The sequence below is a fragment of the Podarcis bocagei genome (genome assembly GCF_964188305.1).
Source record: "Podarcis bocagei genome assembly, chromosome: 14".
Lineage (NCBI taxonomy): Eukaryota > Metazoa > Chordata > Lepidosauria > Squamata > Lacertidae > Podarcis > Podarcis bocagei.
Window position 1 is genome coordinate 29,631,932 of NC_138139.1, and position 21,873 is coordinate 29,653,804.

Sequence of the window (21,873 nt, forward strand, 5' to 3'; positions counted from 1 at the left end):
AAGAATATAGAAATGTTAGAAGAGCCTGCTGGATCAGGCCAAACGGCCAAATCTAGTCCAGCATCCTGTTCTCACAGTGGCTACCCAGATGTCCCCATGGGAAACCAGCCAGCAGCATCTGAGCCTAGGATCAGGATCCTAACCTACCTCACAGGGATGTCGTGGGGATTAAATGGGGGGGGGGCAGGGAAACATGTCTGCCACCTTGAGCTCTTTGGAGAAATAGGCGAAGAAGAGAAATGAAATGAAATAAATAAATATTGCCTTCTCCATACATGCCAGAGATGGAAAGGAGGAAAAAAGAAGCCTCTTTGTGACTCACTCATAAGGGATGGTTTTGAAGACCAGGTGATCCAGCAAAGTCATCTGCTCTGCGATTTCCAATGCAGAGTGATTTTCAAAGGGCTCCGCCTTGACTCCCGCAGCCTGGAGAGAAAGAAGACAGCCCCAGCATTTATTTAAGCCCCTCAATGGAAGCAAAGACAACAAGCGCAGAATCTGCTGGTAGCAAGCAAAGACTCAGAGAGCTACTATGGGGAGGTCCCTTTTCCTCCCAGGCCTTGCTCAGCCTCTTCTTCAATGGGGTGAGCATCTATGCATATGTGCACACGTGTGTGTGTGTGTGTTGTGAGCACCAGCTAGAGTCACAGAGGGCTCACCCTGAGGCCTGTTGACATTGGAGGCCAGGCGGGCAATACCTACAAATTGCCTTACCCTAAATATGCCCATTCCACTGCTTCGATTCACAGAACCGGCACTGTTACAGGTGCCACAGAGTGGCAGCATCTACATCTTGGAACAAGAGGCAGCATGACAGTAGTGCTGAGCTTGGACTGCAGAGGCCTGCTTCATGATGAGGATCCTCTCTAAGTGGGAACTCTTCCCCCCCCCCCCAGATGTCAGTTACTCCTTTGAAATTCCGATAATGTCCAGACGTATGGCAGCCCTACCTTAGAAGTTTGTTGACGTGAGGGGGGGGGGAATGCCACTCTGCACTCCATGCAGACTCAAGCCTGCACTCCAAGGGGCTCCTCAAGTGCTTGGCACAATGCACCAGTTTTGCCTCTTTGCACACACAGGAAGGGGAAGGGATCTAGCTCAGTGGTGGAGCATCTGCTTTCCCTTCACAGAATCACAGGTTCGAACCCTAGCTTCTCCAGGTAAGGGTGAGGATAGACTCCCTGCCTGAAAACCTGGAGGGCTACTGACAGTCAGTGTCAACAATATGGCCTAGATCAGTGATGGCCAAACTTGCCCCTCCAGCTGTTTTGGTACTACAGCTCCCACCATCCCTAGCTAACAGGACCAGTGGTCAGGGATGATGGGAATTGTAGTCCCAAAACAGCTGGAGGGCCGAGTTTGGCCATCATTGGCCTAGATGGACCAAGGTAAAGCAGGAACTTCCTGCGCAAATGAAAATGCCCCCTGCTACTCCGCTTTCTTGCAAAGTAAAGGGACATCTACTCTGTTCTGCTCTTCTCTTTGGAGGAATTTCCCAAAGTGGTTTTGTCTTGAGTGGGGCTCTGGACTGGAAAGCCCTCACTCCCTTTTCCTTTTTGCTGAGAAAAGTGCAGGATGTTCCCGGATAAGCCACTAGACTCCTGGGCAGGCAGCCCACTTGCCATCCAGGAGGGACATTCCTGTTCTCTGCTAAAGTGGCTGTTGAAGAATTTTGCCCCAAAACTTCCAGCATTGACTCACTGGTGCAAGCAGGCGTATCCTTAAAATGGCCCTTTGCATGACGACCGGGGAGTTACACAAAAACCACCCAAAGACACTTAGAAAAAGCCCAGCAGGCTCTCGTAATTTATGTTGGGTTGTGAAATGCTCACTAGTGGGCGATGAAAGCATCTCTTTCCCACAAAACACAAAGGGATCGGAGGGAAATAAAGGCTGAAGGGAAATAAAAAATAAGCACAGCTCTTCGTTGTGATCCAGTCGCGGGAGGACAGAAATTGTGGGAGGACAGTTACCATTTGCAGGATCTCTTCCAGTGTGATCTGATTGTCTCCAGGGTCCTCCTGAGTCAAGGTCCTGAGGTGCAAGAGACAAATGGCAGCATTGGAATAAAAGAGCCCAAAACACACGGGAGATTTTCATTGCTTCCCCAAAGAAGCCTCTTTGCATCGAGGTGGAAAGGCCTAGGTAAAACATCCTCCCTTTTAAAAATACCATATTTTTCGCCCTATAGGACGCACCAGCCCATAGGACGCACCTATTTTTTGAGGGGGGAAATCAAAGGAAAAAAATTGATTTCCTCCCAGGTTTGCGCAGCCATCCCCAAGCTAGAAGAGGGAGACGGAGCACTTCGTCTCCCTCTTCTGCCTTCAGGGACAGCCTCCCAAGCCTCTGTGGGGCAGCGCACTGCGCTGCCCAGCAGAGGCTTTGCGCAACCATCCCAAGCTAGAAGAGGGAGATGGAGTGCTCCGTCTCCCTCTTCTGCCTTCAGGGACAGCTTGGCCCACTATCCCCCGAGCTTGTGGGGCTGGCGGGGGGAGAAGCAGGCTTGCTTCTCCCCCCGCCAGCCTCCAGATCAGGTCAGGGAATAGCGGGATGACGGCGCTCTGCCATCCCCCTATCCCCCGAGCTTGTGGGGCTGGCGGGGGGGAGAAGCAGGCTTGCTTCTCCGCCCGCCAGCCTCCAGATCAGGTCGGGGAATAGGGGGATGGCGGAGCGCCGCCATCCCGCTATTCCCCGACCTGATCTGGAGGTTGTGGGGCTGGTGGGGGGGGGGAGAAGCAGGCTTGCTTCTCCCACCCCCAGCCTCCAGATCAGGTCGGGGAATAGCGGGATGGCGGAGCACCGCCATCCCGCTATTCCCCGACCTGATCTGGAGGTTGTGGGGCTGGTGGGGGGGGGGGAGAAGCAGGCTTGCTTCTCCCACCCCCAGCCTCCAGATCAGGTCGGGGAATAGTGGGATGGCGGCGCTTCGCCATCCCGCTATTCCCCGACCTGATCTGGAGGTTGTGGGGCTGGCGGGGGGGAGAAGCAGGCTTGCTTCTCCCACCCCCAGCCTCCAGATCAGGTTGGGGAATAGCGGGGTGGCGGCGCTTCGCCATCCCCCTATCCCCCGAACTTGTGGGGCTGGCGGGGGGGGGGGAGAAGCAGGCTTGCTTCTCCCACCCCCAGCCTCCAGATCAGGTCGGGGAATAGCGGGGTGGCGGCTCTGCGCCTCCCCGCTGTCCCCAGCTTTTGGGTGCAGGCTGCTGCCCGCAAGCCTTGCGAGCCCGCGGGACATCCCGCCGGGCTTGCAAGACTTGGGATAGCTTCCTGAAGCCTGGAGAGCGAGAGGGGTCGGTGCGCACGGACCCCTCTCGCTCTCCAGGCTTCACCGAAAGCCTGCATTCGCCCCATAGGACGCACCCAGATTTCCCCTTCATTTTTGGAGGGGGAAAAGTGTGTCTTATAGGGCGAAAAATACGGTAATAATGTACTGCCAACCCTTCAGCAGCAGGCCCCAGGCGGATTACGGCAATTTAAGATCCAGAAACTAAAACAAATTGTAGTCACAGGGATAAGGTGGGTCCTGGAAATACACATCTCAAATGGCAAAGGCCAGCATCAAGAGGTGCATCTTCAGCATTCCCTGGAAGCTGTATAATGAAGGTATCAGATGCACCTCTGTGGGAAGGGAATTGCGCAACTGAGGGGCTGCCACAGAGAAGGCCCTCCCCTGGGCCACTTCCTATGGGCCACCAGTTGCCACCACCTAGACCTACCTAAGCAGCTACCAGTGAAAAGAAAGGAGAGGGCCCTCTTGGTAGTTCCTCCACCAACTTTTGAGGAACTACCATGAAGAACCCTCTGCGCCTTCTCACTGCTAGCTGCTTTAGTTTAAGTGGTGGCAACTAGCAGCTCACAGGCCCAGCCCAGCCCAGTGTCTCAACGCTTAACTGTACCCTGGTCTATGAGCACCCTCAGCCTCACCCACACCACACTGAGTGTGGCAGTGGAGAAGAGCTGGGTGGCCAGGGATTCAGCCCTGCCCTTGGCCAGCTCACTTGCCAGCCGACCACAGATCTGCAGGAGGGTAACTTGCCTGATGATATTGGCTGCTGCCTTCCTCTCTTGTGTCAGCAGTTCTGGGTCATGGATGACTTCCTCCAGAAAGCTGATCACTTTGCACTTCAGTTCATCGTTTGTTTCAAAATCCTGCAAAAAGAAAAATAGAAATGTTTGGGTGTTATTCCACTAAGCTACATTCAAAGTACACCTATTGAAATTAATGGGCTTAACTTAGTCCTGTTCACTCATTTCAATGAATCTACCTAAGACTTAGTTTAAAAAAAACAGCCTCTATATCAATTCTGCATTTTCATAAGTCAGAGCAGTGGCTCCCAAAGTGGGTGGCATTGCCCCCTGGAGGACGGTGGGGTTATCTAGGGGGAACACTAATAGGCAAGGGGGTAGCAGGAGGTGAGAATGATTATCAGACTTCGAGAAGCTGGAATCACTGGACCAAGTTCATCCATCTCGTTGAATTAATTAAACTGTTACCGGTGCAGCTTCCTGCCTCCACTTGTTCTGGGAGCAGCATACCTGGGAGTGCTTGGAGACCCAGTGTCTCAGGACATTGAGGACCCGGTTGGTCGCTGCCCTCCTGATCACAAATTCCTTGTCGCCATTCCTTTGGTCAGGGGGGAAGCCTGGAAGGAGAGCAAGGAGCACAGAGGAGGCTGAGTCAGTGTCAGAGCAGGGGACGGGAAGAGGCCGTGCAGGGATGCCTGGGAGGATAAGCTCCAACCTAGCTGGGAGGTCAGGAGGGTTGCCCAGACCCTGCCTTCTAAGACCCGCCAAGTTCTCCTAGATGGTGAGATTTAGCAGGCACCTTCTGTGCCAACTTTTAAATGCCAGCTGAAAACTTTTCTGTTCCACCCAGTTTAAGACTACATCCTCCCACAATGGTTAATTGATGTCTGTTTTTACTTTTTTATATATGGTTTTTATTGTGTGGTTTTATGTTTTTATTGCTGAAACTGCATATATCGTATTTTTCTGTCTATAGGACGCCCCCTTGTATAAGACCCCCCCTATTTTGGGGGACTCAATTTTAGGAAAACAAGGGGAGATGGCCCAAAGTTGTTGAGCCTCTCCCCCCAAGCAGCTGTGGGCAGGAAACACTCCCTAGATCGTTTCCAACATGCAGCAGCAACAGGGGAAGTTGCGCTCCTGGGAGCACAACCTCGTCTGATGCTGCCACACAGGAAATGATCCAGGGAGCACCCGCCACACACAGGGGCATTGGGGGAAGTTGCACTCCCACCAACAAGCTGGCTGGTGGCGCGCAGCTTCTCCACGCCCCCCCCCCATGCCACTGTCCATGTATTGGGTGACCCCAGTTTTTGACGTGATTTCTGAGCCAAAAAACCTCGTCCAATACATGGGAAAATACGGTATATGTATAGCTTGGGGGCACGGGGTGGGGAATAGGCTGTATGTCAAGACCTGTCTAAGTCCTGGAATAGCCAGTCCAGCTTCCTGGTGAGGAAATGAGCCATTAAGGAAACAAAGGGAATAGTTCTGTGCTAGATAGCAAAAGGGTGGACTCTACTCCCTCAACTGGCTGCCAGTTAGAAAGGCAAAAGGCCAGAATTGAGAGCTGAGCTTTGTGAGCTAAAAGCTAAAGGCAGGTTGAAAAGGCAGAGAGAAAGAGCCATGCCTGATTTCTGTGGGAATCCATGGCTGTAGCTATAGGAAAAGCAAGGCCGTCTTGGGGTGTTAATGTTGTGAACCCATCCATCGCAGGCTCAGGTTGTATATATGTGTAAATAAACCATATATCATAAAGACACCACAATTTCCGCTATACTTCATTCCAAAGCAAACACAAATTCTGGGTAAGCTCCTAGAACCTCACTCTGCTTGGAGAGTGGGGTGTTGTGAAGCACACACACAAGCATGATAATAGTGATATACAAATATTAAATAAATAAATCCCTCAGCAGCACATTGCAAGTGTTAATGCCCTACATTTCAGGATACAAACCCTGCAAAGGGAGCATGCAAATCAATGAGGCTTTTGCAGGGTCCCCATGGCCTCTTCTCTCTGCAGAGAAAGTGGGGTGGGGCCCCCAAGAAGGGGAGGAATTCCCATTCTCTCACCTGCACTGGCAAGGGACATCCTCCTGTACTTCTCTTTGGTTGGCGTGCCCTCATTGGCACCTGCGGTTGCGATGGCAAAGGCTGAAGCAGCCGAGAGGGCACTGCGAGTGTTGTCTAGCTCCCGGCAGGATGTCATCACGACCCCATTGTTATAGGAGAACAAAGGGAATTCTGCATCAGGAAGAGGGAGAGAAAATTCGCAGTGAGCTTTCCTCTGGCATGAAACACTCCCCAAGGACTCCTTCCCCACTTGCTGGCTGTTAAAGGAGACTCAGAGAGGGCCAGATCCTTCCCCAGGAACTGCACTGGCAAACACCCATTGACAAGAGTCAACAGCCTCTCTCAAGTGGTCTGTGCAATGGTGTTCAGAAAGGCATGGCTGAGAGCTGATGTTCATGATGATGTTCATCATACAACAGGAAGTCCTTCTTCATACAGCACATAGGTAAACTGTGGAACTCACTTCCACAGGAGACAGTGAAGGCCACCCACTTGGATGGCTTTGGATGAAGACTGGACAAATTCATGGAACAGAGGGCTCTCGTTGGCTGCTAGCATTACCTGAGGAGTTTTTGCCTTTGACCAGTTTTGGGGTCGTGGGCGATTTGGTTGGCGAGGTCTCCGTTTCTGCCTCATCACTCTGGTTGGGATCCATGTCAGACTCTTCTCGGACAGACGTCTCTGGGCCTGGTTGGAGCAAGCGGAGGCATCACTTAAGGATTTCACACAAAAGAACTTTCTGATGGCAAGAGCTGTTCAACAGCGGAACGAATTGCATTGGAAGGTGGTGGACTCTCTAAGACTGGAAGGTTGGATGGCCACCTGCCAGGGATTCTTTAGCTGTGATACCTGCATTGCAGGGGGTTGGACTAGATGATCCTACAGTTCTACAATTTTATTACCCCCTTCCTGACCCTGATCTACACAGGAACATCCCCTTCCTCCAGAAATAACTTACTTTGCTTGTTCAGAAGGGTCTCCTCCGGCTTCTCTGTGCCCGCCTCCCCCTCATCGGAGATCTTGTTGGAGTAGTTGCTGGCAGAGACGTAGAGCTTGTTGATGTCCAGAGTGGTCTTGCTGAAGGGCGACATGGAGGAGTACATGCTGGCGTAGCCATTGGAGGAGCAGCTCAAGGCAGCCAGGTCCAGGGCCTTCCCACCTGTGATGATGGGGATGTTCAAGGACAGCTTCCTCCTCCGGCTTGGGGAAGAGGACTTGGTGATGGAGAGGGGTGGTGGGGAGGAGAACTTCCGGTTGGCTCGTGGAGACTTGGGAGGCTCCCCATAAAGGAGCTTGGTGTTCTGGCTGCTGGCGAATAGGAGCTCCAGAGACCTGGTGGGCAACAAAACCAGAACAGACCTCATTGACTCTCTGCACCTGATATCACTTTCCCTTTCCCTTTCTTTTGTCTGTCCCATCCCCAAGCAGTATAGAGGCTGGAACTTCTAATTGCTGGGAAATCTACCTAGTTGCCCATCTAGCCTAGCATCCTGTTCTCACAGTGGAACAACAGATGTCCGTGGGAAACCCGCAAGCAGGATTTGAGCACAAGAGCCTTCTCCTCTCCAGTGGTTTCCAGCAACTGGTCTTCAGAAGTGTTGCTGCCTCCTACTGTGGAGGCAGAGCATACCCATCCTGGCTAATAGTCATCAATAGCCTTCTCCTCCATGCATGGCGTTTTCACCTCACCTCCTCAAGCCCATATTGCATTTCTCAGGAGAAAGTATCCTCCTCCAACAGGGGAGAAGAGGAGATGACACCCCTGCAAGACTCACCTTGCAGGAATTGCACTGATGGGCTTCTTGTAGATAGTGATCAGCTTGTCCAAGACAATCATAGCCGTGGTGAAGACCCGGTAAGAGTGCAGGAAGGTGTTGAGGAAGTCGATGCTGAGGAACCTCAAGTCTGTCAGCCTCTCCAGGAGCCGCTCCACACTGGCATAGCGGATCTGGAGGACTTTGCAGGAGTTCATTGTTTTGCTGAATCGGATGTCAACATCGTCACAGTACAAGCTGGTGTCAGACCTGGAAAGTGAAAAGATGCAGATAAACGGCAGCATGGCAAACCATCATTTCCTTCTGGCCACAGAACATAGGGGAACCAGAATATTCATGGGGACCATGCAAGCATTCTCTGACAAACTGGGTAAGCTGGTTCAGTTGTCCATTGATCATTTTATTTGTTTGCCGCTGTTCCATAACAAGGATCTTGCTCACAGCCGCTTTAAACGAAGGAAGCAAGAATACACCTCAACCCGCCCCATAGTTAGTACCTATGAACAGATGTGGTGGGACTGCTCAAAGGTGGCTGAATTTTGGAATAAGGTGTTTGCTGAGATCTCTTCGATAACTAAATAAACTGTTACTCCATCTTTCCACCTGGTGCTTTTGAACTTGTCTATGGAAATGGTACGGGGTTTGAAATAACTTATTTCTCATCTCTTAACAGCAGCCCAGGGTTGTGTTGCCAAATTCTAGAAGACCTTTAATCTTAATAATTTGGATTGCTGGAATCCTAGGGTTTGGCAGATTGCTTTTCTTGAAAACATATTGTGTATCTAAAGGGAAAAGTCTGAACAAATTTTTTTAAAAAATAAAGTTGACCAGCCACTTACGCCTAATTTACTTATGCAGGCATCCCCAAACTTGGTCCTCCAAATGTTTTGGGACTACATCATCCCTAGCTAACAGGACCAGTGGTCAGGGATGATGGGGATTGTAGTCTCAAAACATCTGGAGAGCCGAGTTTGGGGATGTCTGTACTTATGTGATCGAAACCTTGGGTACACAGCTGAAAAATAAATAAATTTATGGAGAGCAGGGTAAACCAGCTTCAGAAAGAGCTTTTTAGGCTTTCTGCCTTGCTTACTGGGGTCAGGGAAGGTTGTGCAAGGGCCCTGGGATGCTCACACATCCCTCTCACAACAGAGGCAAGTCTTCCAGGACTGCATCGCTGGGACCCCAGCTCCTAATAGGGTGGAGAACAGAACTGCAAGCCAACAACGTCAAAAGCACTCCATGAAAACTACCTTCCTGTGCCTCCGTTCGTCTCAGGCACTTACTTGATCATCTGGGGGACGGTGACTTTTGAGTTCTCCTCAAAGGCATTCATCATGAGGCCATTGCAGCGGATGTTATCCACGCACTGAAACACACACACAAGAGTGAGGTGGATGGAGAATGAACGCTGCATTCAAAACTGTGGAAAACAGCAAAGGGACTGCAATTCTGCAACAGAGTTCTGCATTGGTGAATTTTTCTGAGGTGTCTGGATGTCTGGAAAGCCCACCCATTCTCACACCTTAAAAAAAATATTATTAGTTTATTTCTTGCATTTTTCTCTGAGAAACTCAAGGTGGTACACATGGTTCTCTTCCTCCTCATTTAATCCCCACAACAGCCCTGTGAAGTAGGTTAGGCTGAGAGGCAGTGACTGACTGACAGTGATTTTCATGGCCGCCTGGGGATTTGAACCCTGGTCTCCCAGGTCCTAGTCTGACACTCTAGCCCAGGCTTCCTCAGCCTCAGCCCTCCAGATGTTTTTGGCCTACAACTCCCATCATCCCTAGCTAGCAGGACCAGTGGTCAAGGATGATGGAAATTGTAGTCTCAAAACATCTGGAGGGCCAAGGTTGAGGAACCCTGCTCTAAGCAGCACACCATGCTGGCTCAATTCAAAACTCCTCCCCCAATCCCAAAATATTCTTAGAATAACCTATATTACAGATGGCCTGAAGATTATAGTCACACTGAATGATTCATTTGATGATGATGATAGTATTACTAAATTTATTAACAGCCTTTCACTAGCAGGTCCTAGGGTGGATTACAACATCTAAAATTCAACATTAAAAGAGTTTTAAAAAATCACAGCCACAGGAATTTGGGTCCCCAAAACACATATCTCAGGTCAGGTGTCAAAAGGCCAGGGCAAAGAGGCGAATCCCTAAAGAAATCCGTATAACAGAAGCCAGTGTGGTTTAGTGGTTAGGATGTTGGGCCAGGACTTGGGAGACCCAAGTTCAAATCACAAAGTTGTTGTGGGGGTTAAATAAGGAGGAGAACCATGTGCCCCACACCTTGAGGTGAAAGGTGGGACATAAATGCAGTAAATAAATAAGAATAAAGATGACAGATGCAGCTGTGGAAGGGATTCCGTTGCTTAGGGTCGGCCTCAGAGAAAGCCCTCTCCTGGGCTACACCCCACAACTTCTTTTGGATATTTTCCTTTCTTTATAGAGTGGCCTGTGGGGTGGGGGTGTGCCTCACCCCCCAATCCTCCGGCACCTTGATTTGGGTAGCTCCTCCTCCCCTGGGCTTGACTCCGCCTTACCTGGCTGATGTCACTGGTCCAGGCTGCCTTTTCCTGCCTGGATGAGGCCACAAGGATAACTGTGTAGGATGGGCTGTCTTTTGGCTCCACCACAATCTTGAAGTCAAGATGGTCTATATCTTGCCCGGATCCTTTTGCTTTGGAATCGAGAGAACAGAACAGCGAGACAATTTGTGAGGGTGAATTACAGATTGACGGTGGGTGAGCGTAACTTTGGGGGTGCAAACCATAACTGCACTGGGCCCCGCCTTGGTGCAACGCCAAGAGGGTGGCACAGTGACTGCTGCATTTGTGAGCAGCATCAGGATCAAACCCTCCTCAGCTGTTTGTGGGAGAGGAGCCGCCATCTCTGCCGCATTTGCATAGCTCAGTCTTCTCTGGCAACTCCAGGCTCAGTCTTTGCTCAGGGACCATCTGTGATTCCCCCCACACTGGAATTTAGTCATTCTTCAAAATATAACTTCACAGATACAATTTTTAACCACTTCATAGGCCAGCTTCAATTAAACTGTGGGGTGGGGAAAGCAGAGCATCTACTTTGCATGCAAAAAGCCCCAGGTTCTTCTTTTTGAAAATTCTTTTATTTCATTTAAATGCCTTTTAATAATTTTTCTTCACGTTCACAGAAGTTTCACTGACCAATTTATATGCTTAGGGTCCAGATGCAATGCATATTGTATAAAAGAGAGCACTTATTGTTCACCTTGCATGAATTAAACCTACATACAGTACCTTTTAACTCTAAAGACTTCTGCATAACATTTAGACAAAGCTCAGACACACAGCATGCCTAGCCCTCATATAGGTATTATTTTTCCTATCTTTCATTTCTTTACTTCTCCCTCTCCCCCTTGAAATGATGGAATACTTTATTAGTCTTGTTTGTTATACGTGTGTGTGTGTGTGTGTGTGTGTGTGTGTGTGTGTGTAAATTCCTGGGTTCATTCCTTGGTGATATTTCCAGGTGCAACAGCTGGGAAATATCCTCTGTCTGAAAACCTGGAGAGCCACTGCCAGTCTGTGTCAGCAATATTGAGCTGCTAGATAACCAGGAGTCATTTGACAACCATCCTTCTTCCAACCAGCGAACTCTGGGAATTGCAGCTCTGGGAGGTTTATAGGGGTCTCCTAACAACTCCTGGCATCTTAACAAACAACCCTTTGTGGGATTCTTTGGGGGAAGCAGAGGCTGTTTAAATTGGTACAATACAGTTTCGAATGTATAGTGCAGATGGAGCAGATGGGAACAGCAGTGCACATAATTGCACATAGAAAATTCAAGATTTTCAGACCACATCTGCACCATAGTTGGATAAAGGTACTAAGAGATGAGACACACCCACCCCATTCCCCTCACAGAACTACAATTCCCAGAGTCATTTAACAACCAATATCCCCCCCCCCCCCGGTGAAGTCTTGGAACCATAGCTCTATGCAGGAAATAGGGGTCTTCTAATAACTCCTAATAAGGGATGTGGGTGGCGCTGTGGGTTAAACCACAGAGCTTAGGACTTGCCGATCAGAAGGTTGGTGGTTCGAATCCCCGCAACGGGGTGAGCTCCCGTTGCTCGGTCCCTGCTCCTGCCAACCTAGCAGTTCAAAAGCATGTCAAATAGTGCAAGTAGATAAATAGGTACCGCTCTGGCAGGAAGGTAAACGGCGTTTCCGTGCACTGCTCTGGTTCGCCACAAGCAGCTTAGTCATGCTGGCCACATGACCTGGAAGCTGTAAGCCGACTCCCTCAGCCAATAAAGCGAGATGAGCGCCGCAACCCCAGAGTCGGCCACGACTGGACCTAATGGTCAGGGGTCCCTTTACCTTTACCTAATAACTGAAGAGAAGACTCTCTGGAGAAGAGAAGACTCCCTGGAAAAGACCCCAATGTTGGGAAAGATTGAGGGCACAAGGAGAAGGGGACGAGATGGTTGGACAGTGTTGTCAAAGCTACTAACATGAGTTTGACCAAACTGCGAGAGGCAGTGGAAGACAGGAGTGCCTGGCGTGCTCTGGTCCATGGGGTCACGAAGAGTCGGACACGACTGAACAACTAAACTACAACAACTTTCAGCACCCTTACCAAATTACAGTTCCCGGGATTCTTTAGGGGAAGCCATGACTGACTAAAGTGGTGCGGTACTGCTTTAAATGTGTTGTGTGGATGGGGCCAAAGTTTGCAGGGGGCAAGGAAGGAGGCTCACTCTGGTTTGTAGACTTTGCCTAAGGTCTGAGTAGTACTTACTGTCCTCATCGGTGCTCTCTGTGTCTTCCACCAGGGTGCAGTCAATGAGGGAGATCACGCCATTCTGGAATAAAGAAAGAAACATGAGGAGGAGGCCACTCGAGAGGAAAGTTCTTACCACCCTGTTTCTCTTCCAGGTCTTTCCTCCCACCTGGGGAGGCAGGGGAGGGGCAGGAGGTGGTGGTGCCTAGTGAGACCTGCCTCTCTAGGTTTGGATGTTATAACTTTCTGGCTACATCAGTCAGGATGTCAAGTCAAATGCCAGACCAAGTTCAAGGTGTTACTATTAGTATATAAAGCCCTTAGCAACTTGGGACCAGTTTACCTACAAGGTAGTCTTGCCCCATAGACACCCTCCAGTTGGCAGAATTGGCACTACAGTACAAGGCAATGACAAAGAGCCTCCGCTGCACATTAGCAAATCACTGATAAATGTATCTATGTACTGGCTCAATGGGAAAACTTTAGAAATTCCTAAGAAACCACATCGTATCAATATTCTCAGTTCCAATGGCATTTAGGACCCAGGGAAGTGAGGTATAAGGGGAGGGGTGAGTTAGCCCACCATAATCTCTGAGCTGTACAGTCACATCTGCAGGGCCTTTCCAAGGCATCTTCATAACCTGTGATATCCTGCCCCCAAAGTGTCAAACAGATAAGCATCTCAATCACAATAGTGATAGTCAGGGCTGAAGCCAGGACAAGACAAAGAGGTGTATTTGACTTGACTCGGGGACCAGAGAACTGTAAATGCTTTCCTTTGTACTGCGATGGAGTACATGTGAAAGATTATATTTGAGTGACAGGGGCATGCCTGGATCTCTGTGACATATCTATGATGTTGTAAGGGAACTGCCATCAGTGCCGGAGGGAGAGAGCAAAATCCAGAGGGATTCCAGAGAGCGTCCCGGGATTGGGAGAGGCAGCCCATCTTCTGGGGAAGAGAATCAGCGTAGCACCAGTGGAGAAGGGGGGTAGATGGGGGAAGCGGTGAGGCGGTCCCATGACTCCTTGCCGGGGACCAGCGGGGAGAGTAGGGGTCCTCCGCTGCCTACGCCCTCCTTGCGCAGAAGGCTTTTGCGCAGAGAGAGTAGGAGGAGACTAGGCGTCAAAGAGCTTCTTTGCTGGAAGAAGTTTAAGAAACGCCCACTGACGGATTCTGCCAGCGATTGAGACAGCCATGGGTGAGTGGCTGTCTGGACAGAAAAGGTTCACTCAGGCAACCCAGCCAGGTGTTTGCACTGGCTTACGCACGAGCAACCCCTAGAACCATTACAGATGTCTTGACGATGCTTCTGGAAATGTATTATGGGAAACTTTGGGAAACTTTAAAGTACTGATGTAACCATTGTTTGGGGCTTCTCTCTGCTTCTTCTGTGTGGTAGTTTGAAGTCTTGTTGCAACAATAAAGATCAGGCCTACTGGGCGCAGTTTTGCTTCTATTTCCTGGCTGAAGTCTCTTGCTTGTGACCCCTGACCTGAACCTATGGGAGCCAAGGTTAGGCTATTGTGGGGTGCTCCAATGACTCCCTTATACCTCTTTTAGTATGGCAGCACCTACCCTTTGATTTCACCTGCAAGGGACATGAACAATTTGCACAAGGTCTTTAGTAGGTGTCTTGGCCAAGCCAGATTTCACCCTTTCCAGTTTGCAGAGTCCTTGCCTGGTTTATTGCAAGTTTTTCTTAGGCACAGCTCTCCACTCTGGACCAGAAATGTCTCTTATGCCCCATGTATGGATTTGGGTTTCCATTACTCCACCCACTGAATGTTTCTAAAGCTGTACTGGGGTGGGGGTGGGGGTTGATATGCGGTTTCTGACTGGGGCTATGCCAACACTATACAGTTAAAGCCCATTATCCCCCCCCCCCCGGATCCTGGGAACTGTACTTTGTTCAAGGTCCTGGGAACTGTCAGTCTGCAATGGGTAAACTACACTTCCCAGGATCCTTTGGGGAAAATAATGGGATTCAAATGTATGTGTGCACTGTTCATTCACTAAGGTGATTGAAAGGGTGTCACAGTCCAGCTCAGGCCCCATTCCTGGGTCCACAGAGCCAAGGAACTCCACACTCAGCTTTCCTTCACAAGGTAGAAACCAACAGTGTAAAAAAGCTATGGCTGGAGATGTTCTGAAAGAATTGTGGAAGTCTCTTTCGCGGGACATGCATGGCCTGCAAGAGGAGTTTTCAGGGGAGTGACAGCCGACTGGAGCTTCTTCAAAGAGTGGGAAATGGATCCCTTTCGCACCTGCCAGCCACTCATTTTATTTGTATGCTGTTATTCCACAAACACAAAAATCATGCTCGATGGGACTTATGACAAGGAAAACAGAAAGGCATTTCAAAAGTAAACAGTGCAAAAAAAATATGTCATAATAACAGAGCAAAACAACACAATGGCAAATATAATAACATATAAAAAGCAACATGGCGATACTATAAATAGAACAAGATTACGCAAACAACACCCAGCACTCAATAGCAAAAATAACAAGGGAGCCTGACAGTTTCACCTTGGTCCTAGAGACACCCCTCCCACGATGTTGCTCACAGTGCCTCTCCTGCAGCAACTTCTTAGAGGGCTTCCAAGGGCAGAGGGAACCCACTGCCCTCCGCTGCAAGGCTGGGTGCCACCTGCTCCCATCCACTCACCTTGGTCAAGTGCAGCTTCCCACCTGAGCCTCTGGTGCAAATGATCAAGTGCTTGGAGAAGAGGAAGCACTGCCTCTCACCCTCCTTCCTCAGGGAAAGGGAGCCCAGGCGACCCCGCGTGATCTTCCCCTTCTCGGACATTGGCACTTGGATGAGGGAACCTAGGAGAAGGGGGGGAAACACTAGGTCACAGGGGCTGGGCACATGGCATTCTTCCTTCCCAGGCACCACAGTCAGGAGACAGGCTGGGGCAGCAGGCAAGAGTCATTAGCTTGGCCCTAGACTGGATCGTCCCCTCTCACTCTCTAACGGAAGAGGAGGGATCCTCAAGAGTAGGGGGAGCCAACCTATGGTAATGTAGGAATCTCATCAGTCCCAGACAACACCTAATTAGCACCCCCCCCCCAATAAAACTAATGCAATTCTAGGCTGCATCCACAGAAGTCCTGTGTCCCATTCTGGGCATCACAATTTAAGGAGGATACGGTGGTACCCAGGTTTAAGAACAATTTGGTTTACAAACTCCACAAAACCAGAAATAGTGTCCCGGTTTGAGAACTTTACCTTGGTCGAAGAATGGAATCCAAACGGTGGAAGGGCACCGGCAGTGGGAGGCCTCATTAGGGAAAGTGCGCCTTGGTTTAAGAACGGTTTCGGTTTAAGAACGGACTTCCGGAATGGATTAAGTTCATAAACCGAGGTACCACTGTATTGACAAGCTGGAATGTGTGCAGAGGAGGGTGAGTATGATGACCAAGGGTCTGGAAACCAAGCCTTATGAGGAATGGTTGAGAGAGCTGGGTATGTTTAGCCTGGAGAAGAGGAGACTTGAAAGGTGGTATGATAGCTATCATTAAATATCTTTTTTGATGGCAAGAGCTGTTTCGCAATGGAATGGACCACATGAGAAGTTGGTGGACTCTCCTTCAGTGGAGGCTTTTCAGCAGGGTTTGGGTGGCCACCTGTCATGGATTATTTAGCTATGATTCCTGCATTGCTGCATGGCCCTTGGGGTCCCTTCCAACTCTACAAATGACTTCTAACACAGCCAGTGCTCAGGGGAATGATGGGAGTTGGAGTTCAATGGCATCTGGAGGGCACCATCATGGTCTGCCCCGACCAAAGGGGTGACTGGAGGTAGCAATGGCCTGGAAATGGTGCTGTGCTGAGAGGCTGGAAAAAGGCCACTCTGTCTCTCTTCTGCAGGGAAGCTACCTTGTCTGACAAATGTCTGGCTGGTGTCCAGCAAGATTTCACACCCCTCGATTATCATCCTTTCGATTGCCAAGTTCTTCCGAATGTTTTCTGTCTCGCTCACTTCGTCATGCATTATCCTATGGGAAGAGGGAAAAGGTCAGCAAAACGCCAACTGCGTTGGGACGGCTGCAGCTGATTTTATTTCCCCACCCCTAGTCCAGAAAATGGACCCATAGATGGGGCGGGGGGGGGGGGAGAGAACAGCACCTGGCACAGAGTTACCACTCAGCATAGTTCCAAGTGTAGCAAGCATTCCACCAGTTTAAGCCATTTGTGGCAAAGGGTTGACAGAAAAGCTGTTTTTCAGGGGAGGTGGCTGTTCTCTGTGCCTTCTCTCCACCCCAAGGAGAACAGAAAGGCCATTCGGGAAGAGGGGAGGTCACTCGCCGGACCATTCTTCAGCCATTCATCTGTCTGAGGTGAAGGACAAAATGGCCCCCCTCCCATTCCATGGACAAAAGTTCATTGGACTGGATTCTATAAGTTGAATCTTATTTCAAGATGGGTGACAGCACCCTCCAGTGCCCCTGAGGGCAGCTTAGTAGAGGATGGCAGGCAGCCTATGTGGGATACCAAGGGTTCCTGCATTGCAGGTGGTTAGACTAGATGGATCTTTGGGTCCCTTCCAAGTCTATGACTCTCTGGTTCTATGATTCTAAGGCCTCTAAGCCATTCCCCACATTCCTAGCACCTGCTGCCTGAGACAGCTACCTCCCTCTGCCTAATGGTAGAGCTGGTCTCCATCACTTGGGCTGGAGGGGGAAAAGGGCAGGATGCTCACACCTCTCCCCCCCCCCATTGTACTGGGCTGGACTAGACCTTTGGATCCCTTCCAGCTCTACAGTTCTATGATTCCTCCTCTTCCTCTGCCTGACCCAACAGAGCCCCTTTCCCACCAGCTGGTCCATCTCTGGCCCATGTGGCCAAGCCTTGGCCAGTGGAAGAGTCCCAGGTCTAACCAAAGACGGGGAGTCTCTCCGAGACCAACACGCCTTTGAAGTTTCTCAAGCAAGCTTGAAACTTCTCCTCGGGGATGTGTGTTTTCCCTTCTCAGCATTTTCTAAAATAGCATATGCTGCCTTGTCATCCTGCCCTTCACACATCCTGAACATGGTGTCTCTGCTGGAGTACAGATGGAGGCTTATTTTCCCCAATGTGATAATTATACAAAAATGTGAGAAGTTCAGCATTCATTAAGGCGCTGAGCTAAGCGTGCTGTGGGGAGCTCTCTCCGTGGATGGCGACGAGTATTCAGGGGTGCACATACAGTCACGTAGCACCCGGCTACATTCTCGCCTTCCAGAACCAGAACCTCATGGCAAAATTTGAGCCTGAAATTCAACACACCACACCCTCCACCCGACAGCCTGAACGGCCAAATCTCCCCACCTGGAGAGCTCCTCCAACTTGGACTTGGCGTAGTCCAGGCTGTTCCTCTCCACATGCTCATGGGGCGTGTGAGCCAGGAGCTCGTGCAGCGTCAAGATGTACCTGGGGATCTGGGCGAAGAAGAGACAGGTGAGAGAGAGTAGAAGAACAATTCCGTGCAATGCAGAAAAGTCCACAGGTAAGACCTGCAAGCAGCAGGAGGAAATTCTGGGCATCTTCGATCCAAGCTATTTGGTTTATGCATTTTTTTGGAGCTGCCCTAGAATCCCCATGGCTGTTGAGAATAAGTGGGGGAAGCCCAGAATGGCCACTGGCAGGAGGTCCAAAATGGCATTGGCATTGGTCCAAAATGTCTGGAGAGCACCAGGTGAAGGAAGGTGGCTCTAGTTCACTCAGACCTCTTTTTTTGTGTTGGGGGTGGGCAAAATGTATTGGGCCCCATTGCTCAAAAAGTGAGGCTCTCCATCCCAAATGGCCACCCCAAGAGCAATGCCCTGATCTACCCTAAACCAGCCTGTCACAAATATCCTGAAAGTCTCTTCAAATGTTAATAGGGTACTTAAGAGACCTGATTCAGAAAGAGCCAGGCTTTAAAAAGATGCCCTGCCGCTCTGTTCCATCCCAGCAACAGGCATAAGAGTCAGCTCCTAGGGACTGAGGGGTGTGCGGTTATTGGACTAAGGGGACTAGGCTAGTGACTAGTCCCCTAAATGTTCCGCTGGTGCCTCCTTCCCAAAGCCCAGGAAGCTTCTGCCTGGCTTAGGGAGGGAGGTGGAAGGCTGTGATGGGTTTAAGATCCATCCTGCCATCTTCCCAAAGCCCATCCGGCTTTTGGAAGGAGGCAGGAGGGCTCCAGCAAACTTTCAGAGCCCTGGCACCTCCTTTGCAAAGGCTGGGAATCTTCTGACCGATTTAGGGAGGCAGGCATGATGCTCACGTGCGTGACGTCAGGACGCCACAATGTCACATGCATGACTTTAACCCCCCCCCCATCCTCTTCGCAACCTAGCGCCTCTGGCCCTAACTGTTCCCCTATGAAAAATTTCACTGCACGCCACTGCTTCAGATCCACACCCCCAATAAAATATTTGATTAATTATGCGAGTGGGGCTTACCTGGGCCCCCCAATATTTTATTTAAGTTGGCATCCCTGGCACCAGGGATCTACACTGGAATTTCTCCTTGCACTTGGGCAAGGAGAGAGAGGCTGTCTTGGGCACCCCCTTGTGACAGACACCTGCTGCTTCCTCCCACACCTGGAACATGGGGTATGTCAGGAAAGTTTCCAGCGTCCGCTCCTCGCAGTCTGGCTTGGCCTCATAGTGCTTCAGCAGCTTGTCGAAATCCCTGTTCTGCTTGCAGTGAGCCAGGATCTGCAGGCTGTACTGGTGGTTCCGGACAAACTCCTGGTAGATGTTGAGCATCGGCAACAGGATGTCAAAGAGGTCAGCTGTGAGCAAAGAGGCGACAGTGAGAAGCGGCGGGGATAGGAGATGCAGCCAGCCCCTGTTGACTCCACCCTGGAGCCTAGTGGGCACAGGATATTGGCTGGTTGTTGTAGGGGTATGGAAAACCAGGGGGTGAGGGCATGGAATGCAGCATCCGAGGAGAGGTCGTGGAAGAAAAGGAGCAACTCTGCGCGGCAACATTTTGTTGTGGTTGACACTTGTCCTCCTGTTGAACCAGGAAGAGAATGAAGAGCAAAGAGAGACACTCACCCAGCACCAAGGTTGGCCAGCTGGAGATGCGTGCTTTCAGGCCCTGGTAAAAGATCTGGTGTAAAAACATGATCGTCTCACTGAAAGAGAAAAGAAAATGAAAGCCATTGTGTTAGGCATCCTCCTGGAGCTCCCAGGGTTCAAAAAGTATGGGGAGTGAGTCCTCAGTTCTTAAGAATGAACCTTTTATTCTCTGCAAACACAGGACTCCTAGTGTTATGAGAGAGGGAGGAAAACCTATCTCTATCCACTTTCTTCACGTCAGGCATAATTTTATAAACTTCTATCATGTTGCTTCTTACTCCCCTTTTCTCTAAACTAAAAAGTTCCAAATGCCACAACCTTTCTTCATAGAAACCCCCATGATCAGTTAGGCTGCCCCTTTCTGAACCTTTTCCAACTCAACAATATCCTTTTCGAGGTGAGGTGGCCAGAAATATACATGGTAGTCGCAATATAGATTTGTATCTTCTTCAGCAAACCTGCTCAACTGGGTGCTGCTGGCCTCCTTCCATTTGGACAAGCCTGGTGTTAAGTTGTGGGTGAACATATCAGACGACACAGCGATTCTTCAAACAGCTCTTGTTCATTCACAGGCCAGAACAGAAGTGAACTGAAGGGTTCAGCCAGCCTGCTTATATAGAGCTCCACTACAACGTAACTGTAACAACTTTATGTAACTATCCAATCACTGAACGTTACTTTCGATCCCTTATTTGCATATGTGGACCTGAACTATCTACAGTATCCCCCTGCTGGCCCAGGGTGAGAACTTCAGTATATAACACCTGGTCTTGCTTCACACAGCTCAGAACACCTGTGCACATGTTTCCATGTGCTTTGTCTGGGCACAGGTGTCTTCATACAAAAAAAGGGGGGCAGGTGGGAAGAGATAACCAATAACGCCTTTCATCTGATACTGGTTCTCACTAGCCCCTGACTGTCAGCAGAAGAATCTGGCAGCCAGTAAAATATTTCAACAGCAGCTCAGAGTGAAGCGTTGCCCTCTTCCTTCAAACTGAAGCATCACTTCTGCTGTCCATTCATTCCCACTATTGATCCCTGCACTCCTGGGAGAGAGGAAGGGATTCTTCAGCCACAGAGGGACTAGGATGGGCAGACTGCTGTCGCTCTGCAGGACATGTGGAAGTGTCGATACCAGCCAAGCAATTATCCTGCCTTGTGGGAAGGTGGCAAGAATAAACTGCTCTGTTGTGTTTCTGGTGATGCCATCCATGGCAGATGTTCAAGCACTTATCCAGTGAGGAAGGTGGCTCACAGATACTCGGCCTGCATCCAAACTACAGTGGTGCCCCGCAAGACGAATGCCTCGCAAGATGGAAAACTCGCTAGACGAAAGGGTTTTCCGTTTTTGAGCTGCTTCGCAAGACGAATTTCCCTATGGGCTTGCTTCGCAAGACGAAAACGTCTTGCAAGTTTGTTTCCTTTTTCTTAACACCGTTAATACAGTTGCGACTTGACTTCGAGGAGCAACTCATAGAACGCAGTGTACATAGTTGCCTTTTTTGAGGTTTTTAAAGACTTTGGTGATTTTTGAAGCTTTTCCAAAACTTCTTTTGCAGCCATTTGGTAAGTTAAGCTTTTAAAACTTTTTTTTTGGGGGGGTTGGATTTTGGGTTGGGGTGTTTGGAATTTAAGGACTTGGTGTTGGGAAGGGGTTTGCAAGAATCTGGAAGCTTGTTTTTTTTTCTGCATTTTTATGGTTTTCTGTGACCATTGGGCCACTCTGCTGTTTTTTTTTAAAAAAATCTGGATTTGAATTTCTGTGTGCTGGGTGGCTGGGGGAACAGTTGGGGAGGGGTTTGCAAGAATCTGGAAGCTTGTGGTTTCCCCCCCTGCATTTTTATGATTTTCTGTGACCATTGGGCCACTCTGCTGTTTTTTTTAAAAAAATTCTGGGTTTGAATTTTGAAATGCTCTTTACAGTATGTGTGACTTTAAAGAGCACTTAATAAACTCTTGTTGTACCAAATTTGGCTTTGTTTGGACTTTTTTGACCATAGGAACGCATTAATTGATTTTCAGTGCATTCCTATGGGAAACCGTGCTTCGCAAAACGAAAAATTCGCTAGACGAAAAAATTCGCGGAACGAATTAATTTCGTCTTGTGAGGCACCACTGTATACTGTATGTTTAAAGCACACTCACCCACCAATAATCA

At 49.6% G+C, this 21,873-nt stretch overlaps 1 protein-coding gene across 1 annotated transcript in view; it reads right to left on the bottom strand.

Annotated features, from left to right (window-relative positions):
* Positions 1-21,873, bottom strand: part of RASGRF1 (Ras protein specific guanine nucleotide releasing factor 1) — a 63,864-nt gene that overhangs the window by 9,616 nt on the left and 32,375 nt on the right. Inside the window, exons 6-21 of the mRNA XM_081169156.1 lie at positions 19,692-19,771; positions 19,230-19,423; positions 17,974-18,083; positions 16,543-16,661; positions 15,328-15,488; positions 12,674-12,737; positions 10,435-10,571; positions 9,164-9,246; positions 7,878-8,126; positions 7,061-7,434; positions 6,664-6,789; positions 6,103-6,273; positions 4,540-4,646; positions 4,040-4,152; positions 1,974-2,034; positions 323-426 (exon numbers count right to left, since the gene is read on the bottom strand). Coding sequence (XP_081025282.1) covers positions 323-426; positions 1,974-2,034; positions 4,040-4,152; positions 4,540-4,646; positions 6,103-6,273; positions 6,664-6,789; positions 7,061-7,434; positions 7,878-8,126; positions 9,164-9,246; positions 10,435-10,571; positions 12,674-12,737; positions 15,328-15,488; positions 16,543-16,661; positions 17,974-18,083; positions 19,230-19,423; positions 19,692-19,771 — 2,253 coding nt within the window. The remainder of the gene's footprint in view (positions 1-322; positions 427-1,973; positions 2,035-4,039; positions 4,153-4,539; positions 4,647-6,102; positions 6,274-6,663; positions 6,790-7,060; positions 7,435-7,877; positions 8,127-9,163; positions 9,247-10,434; positions 10,572-12,673; positions 12,738-15,327; positions 15,489-16,542; positions 16,662-17,973; positions 18,084-19,229; positions 19,424-19,691; positions 19,772-21,873) is intronic.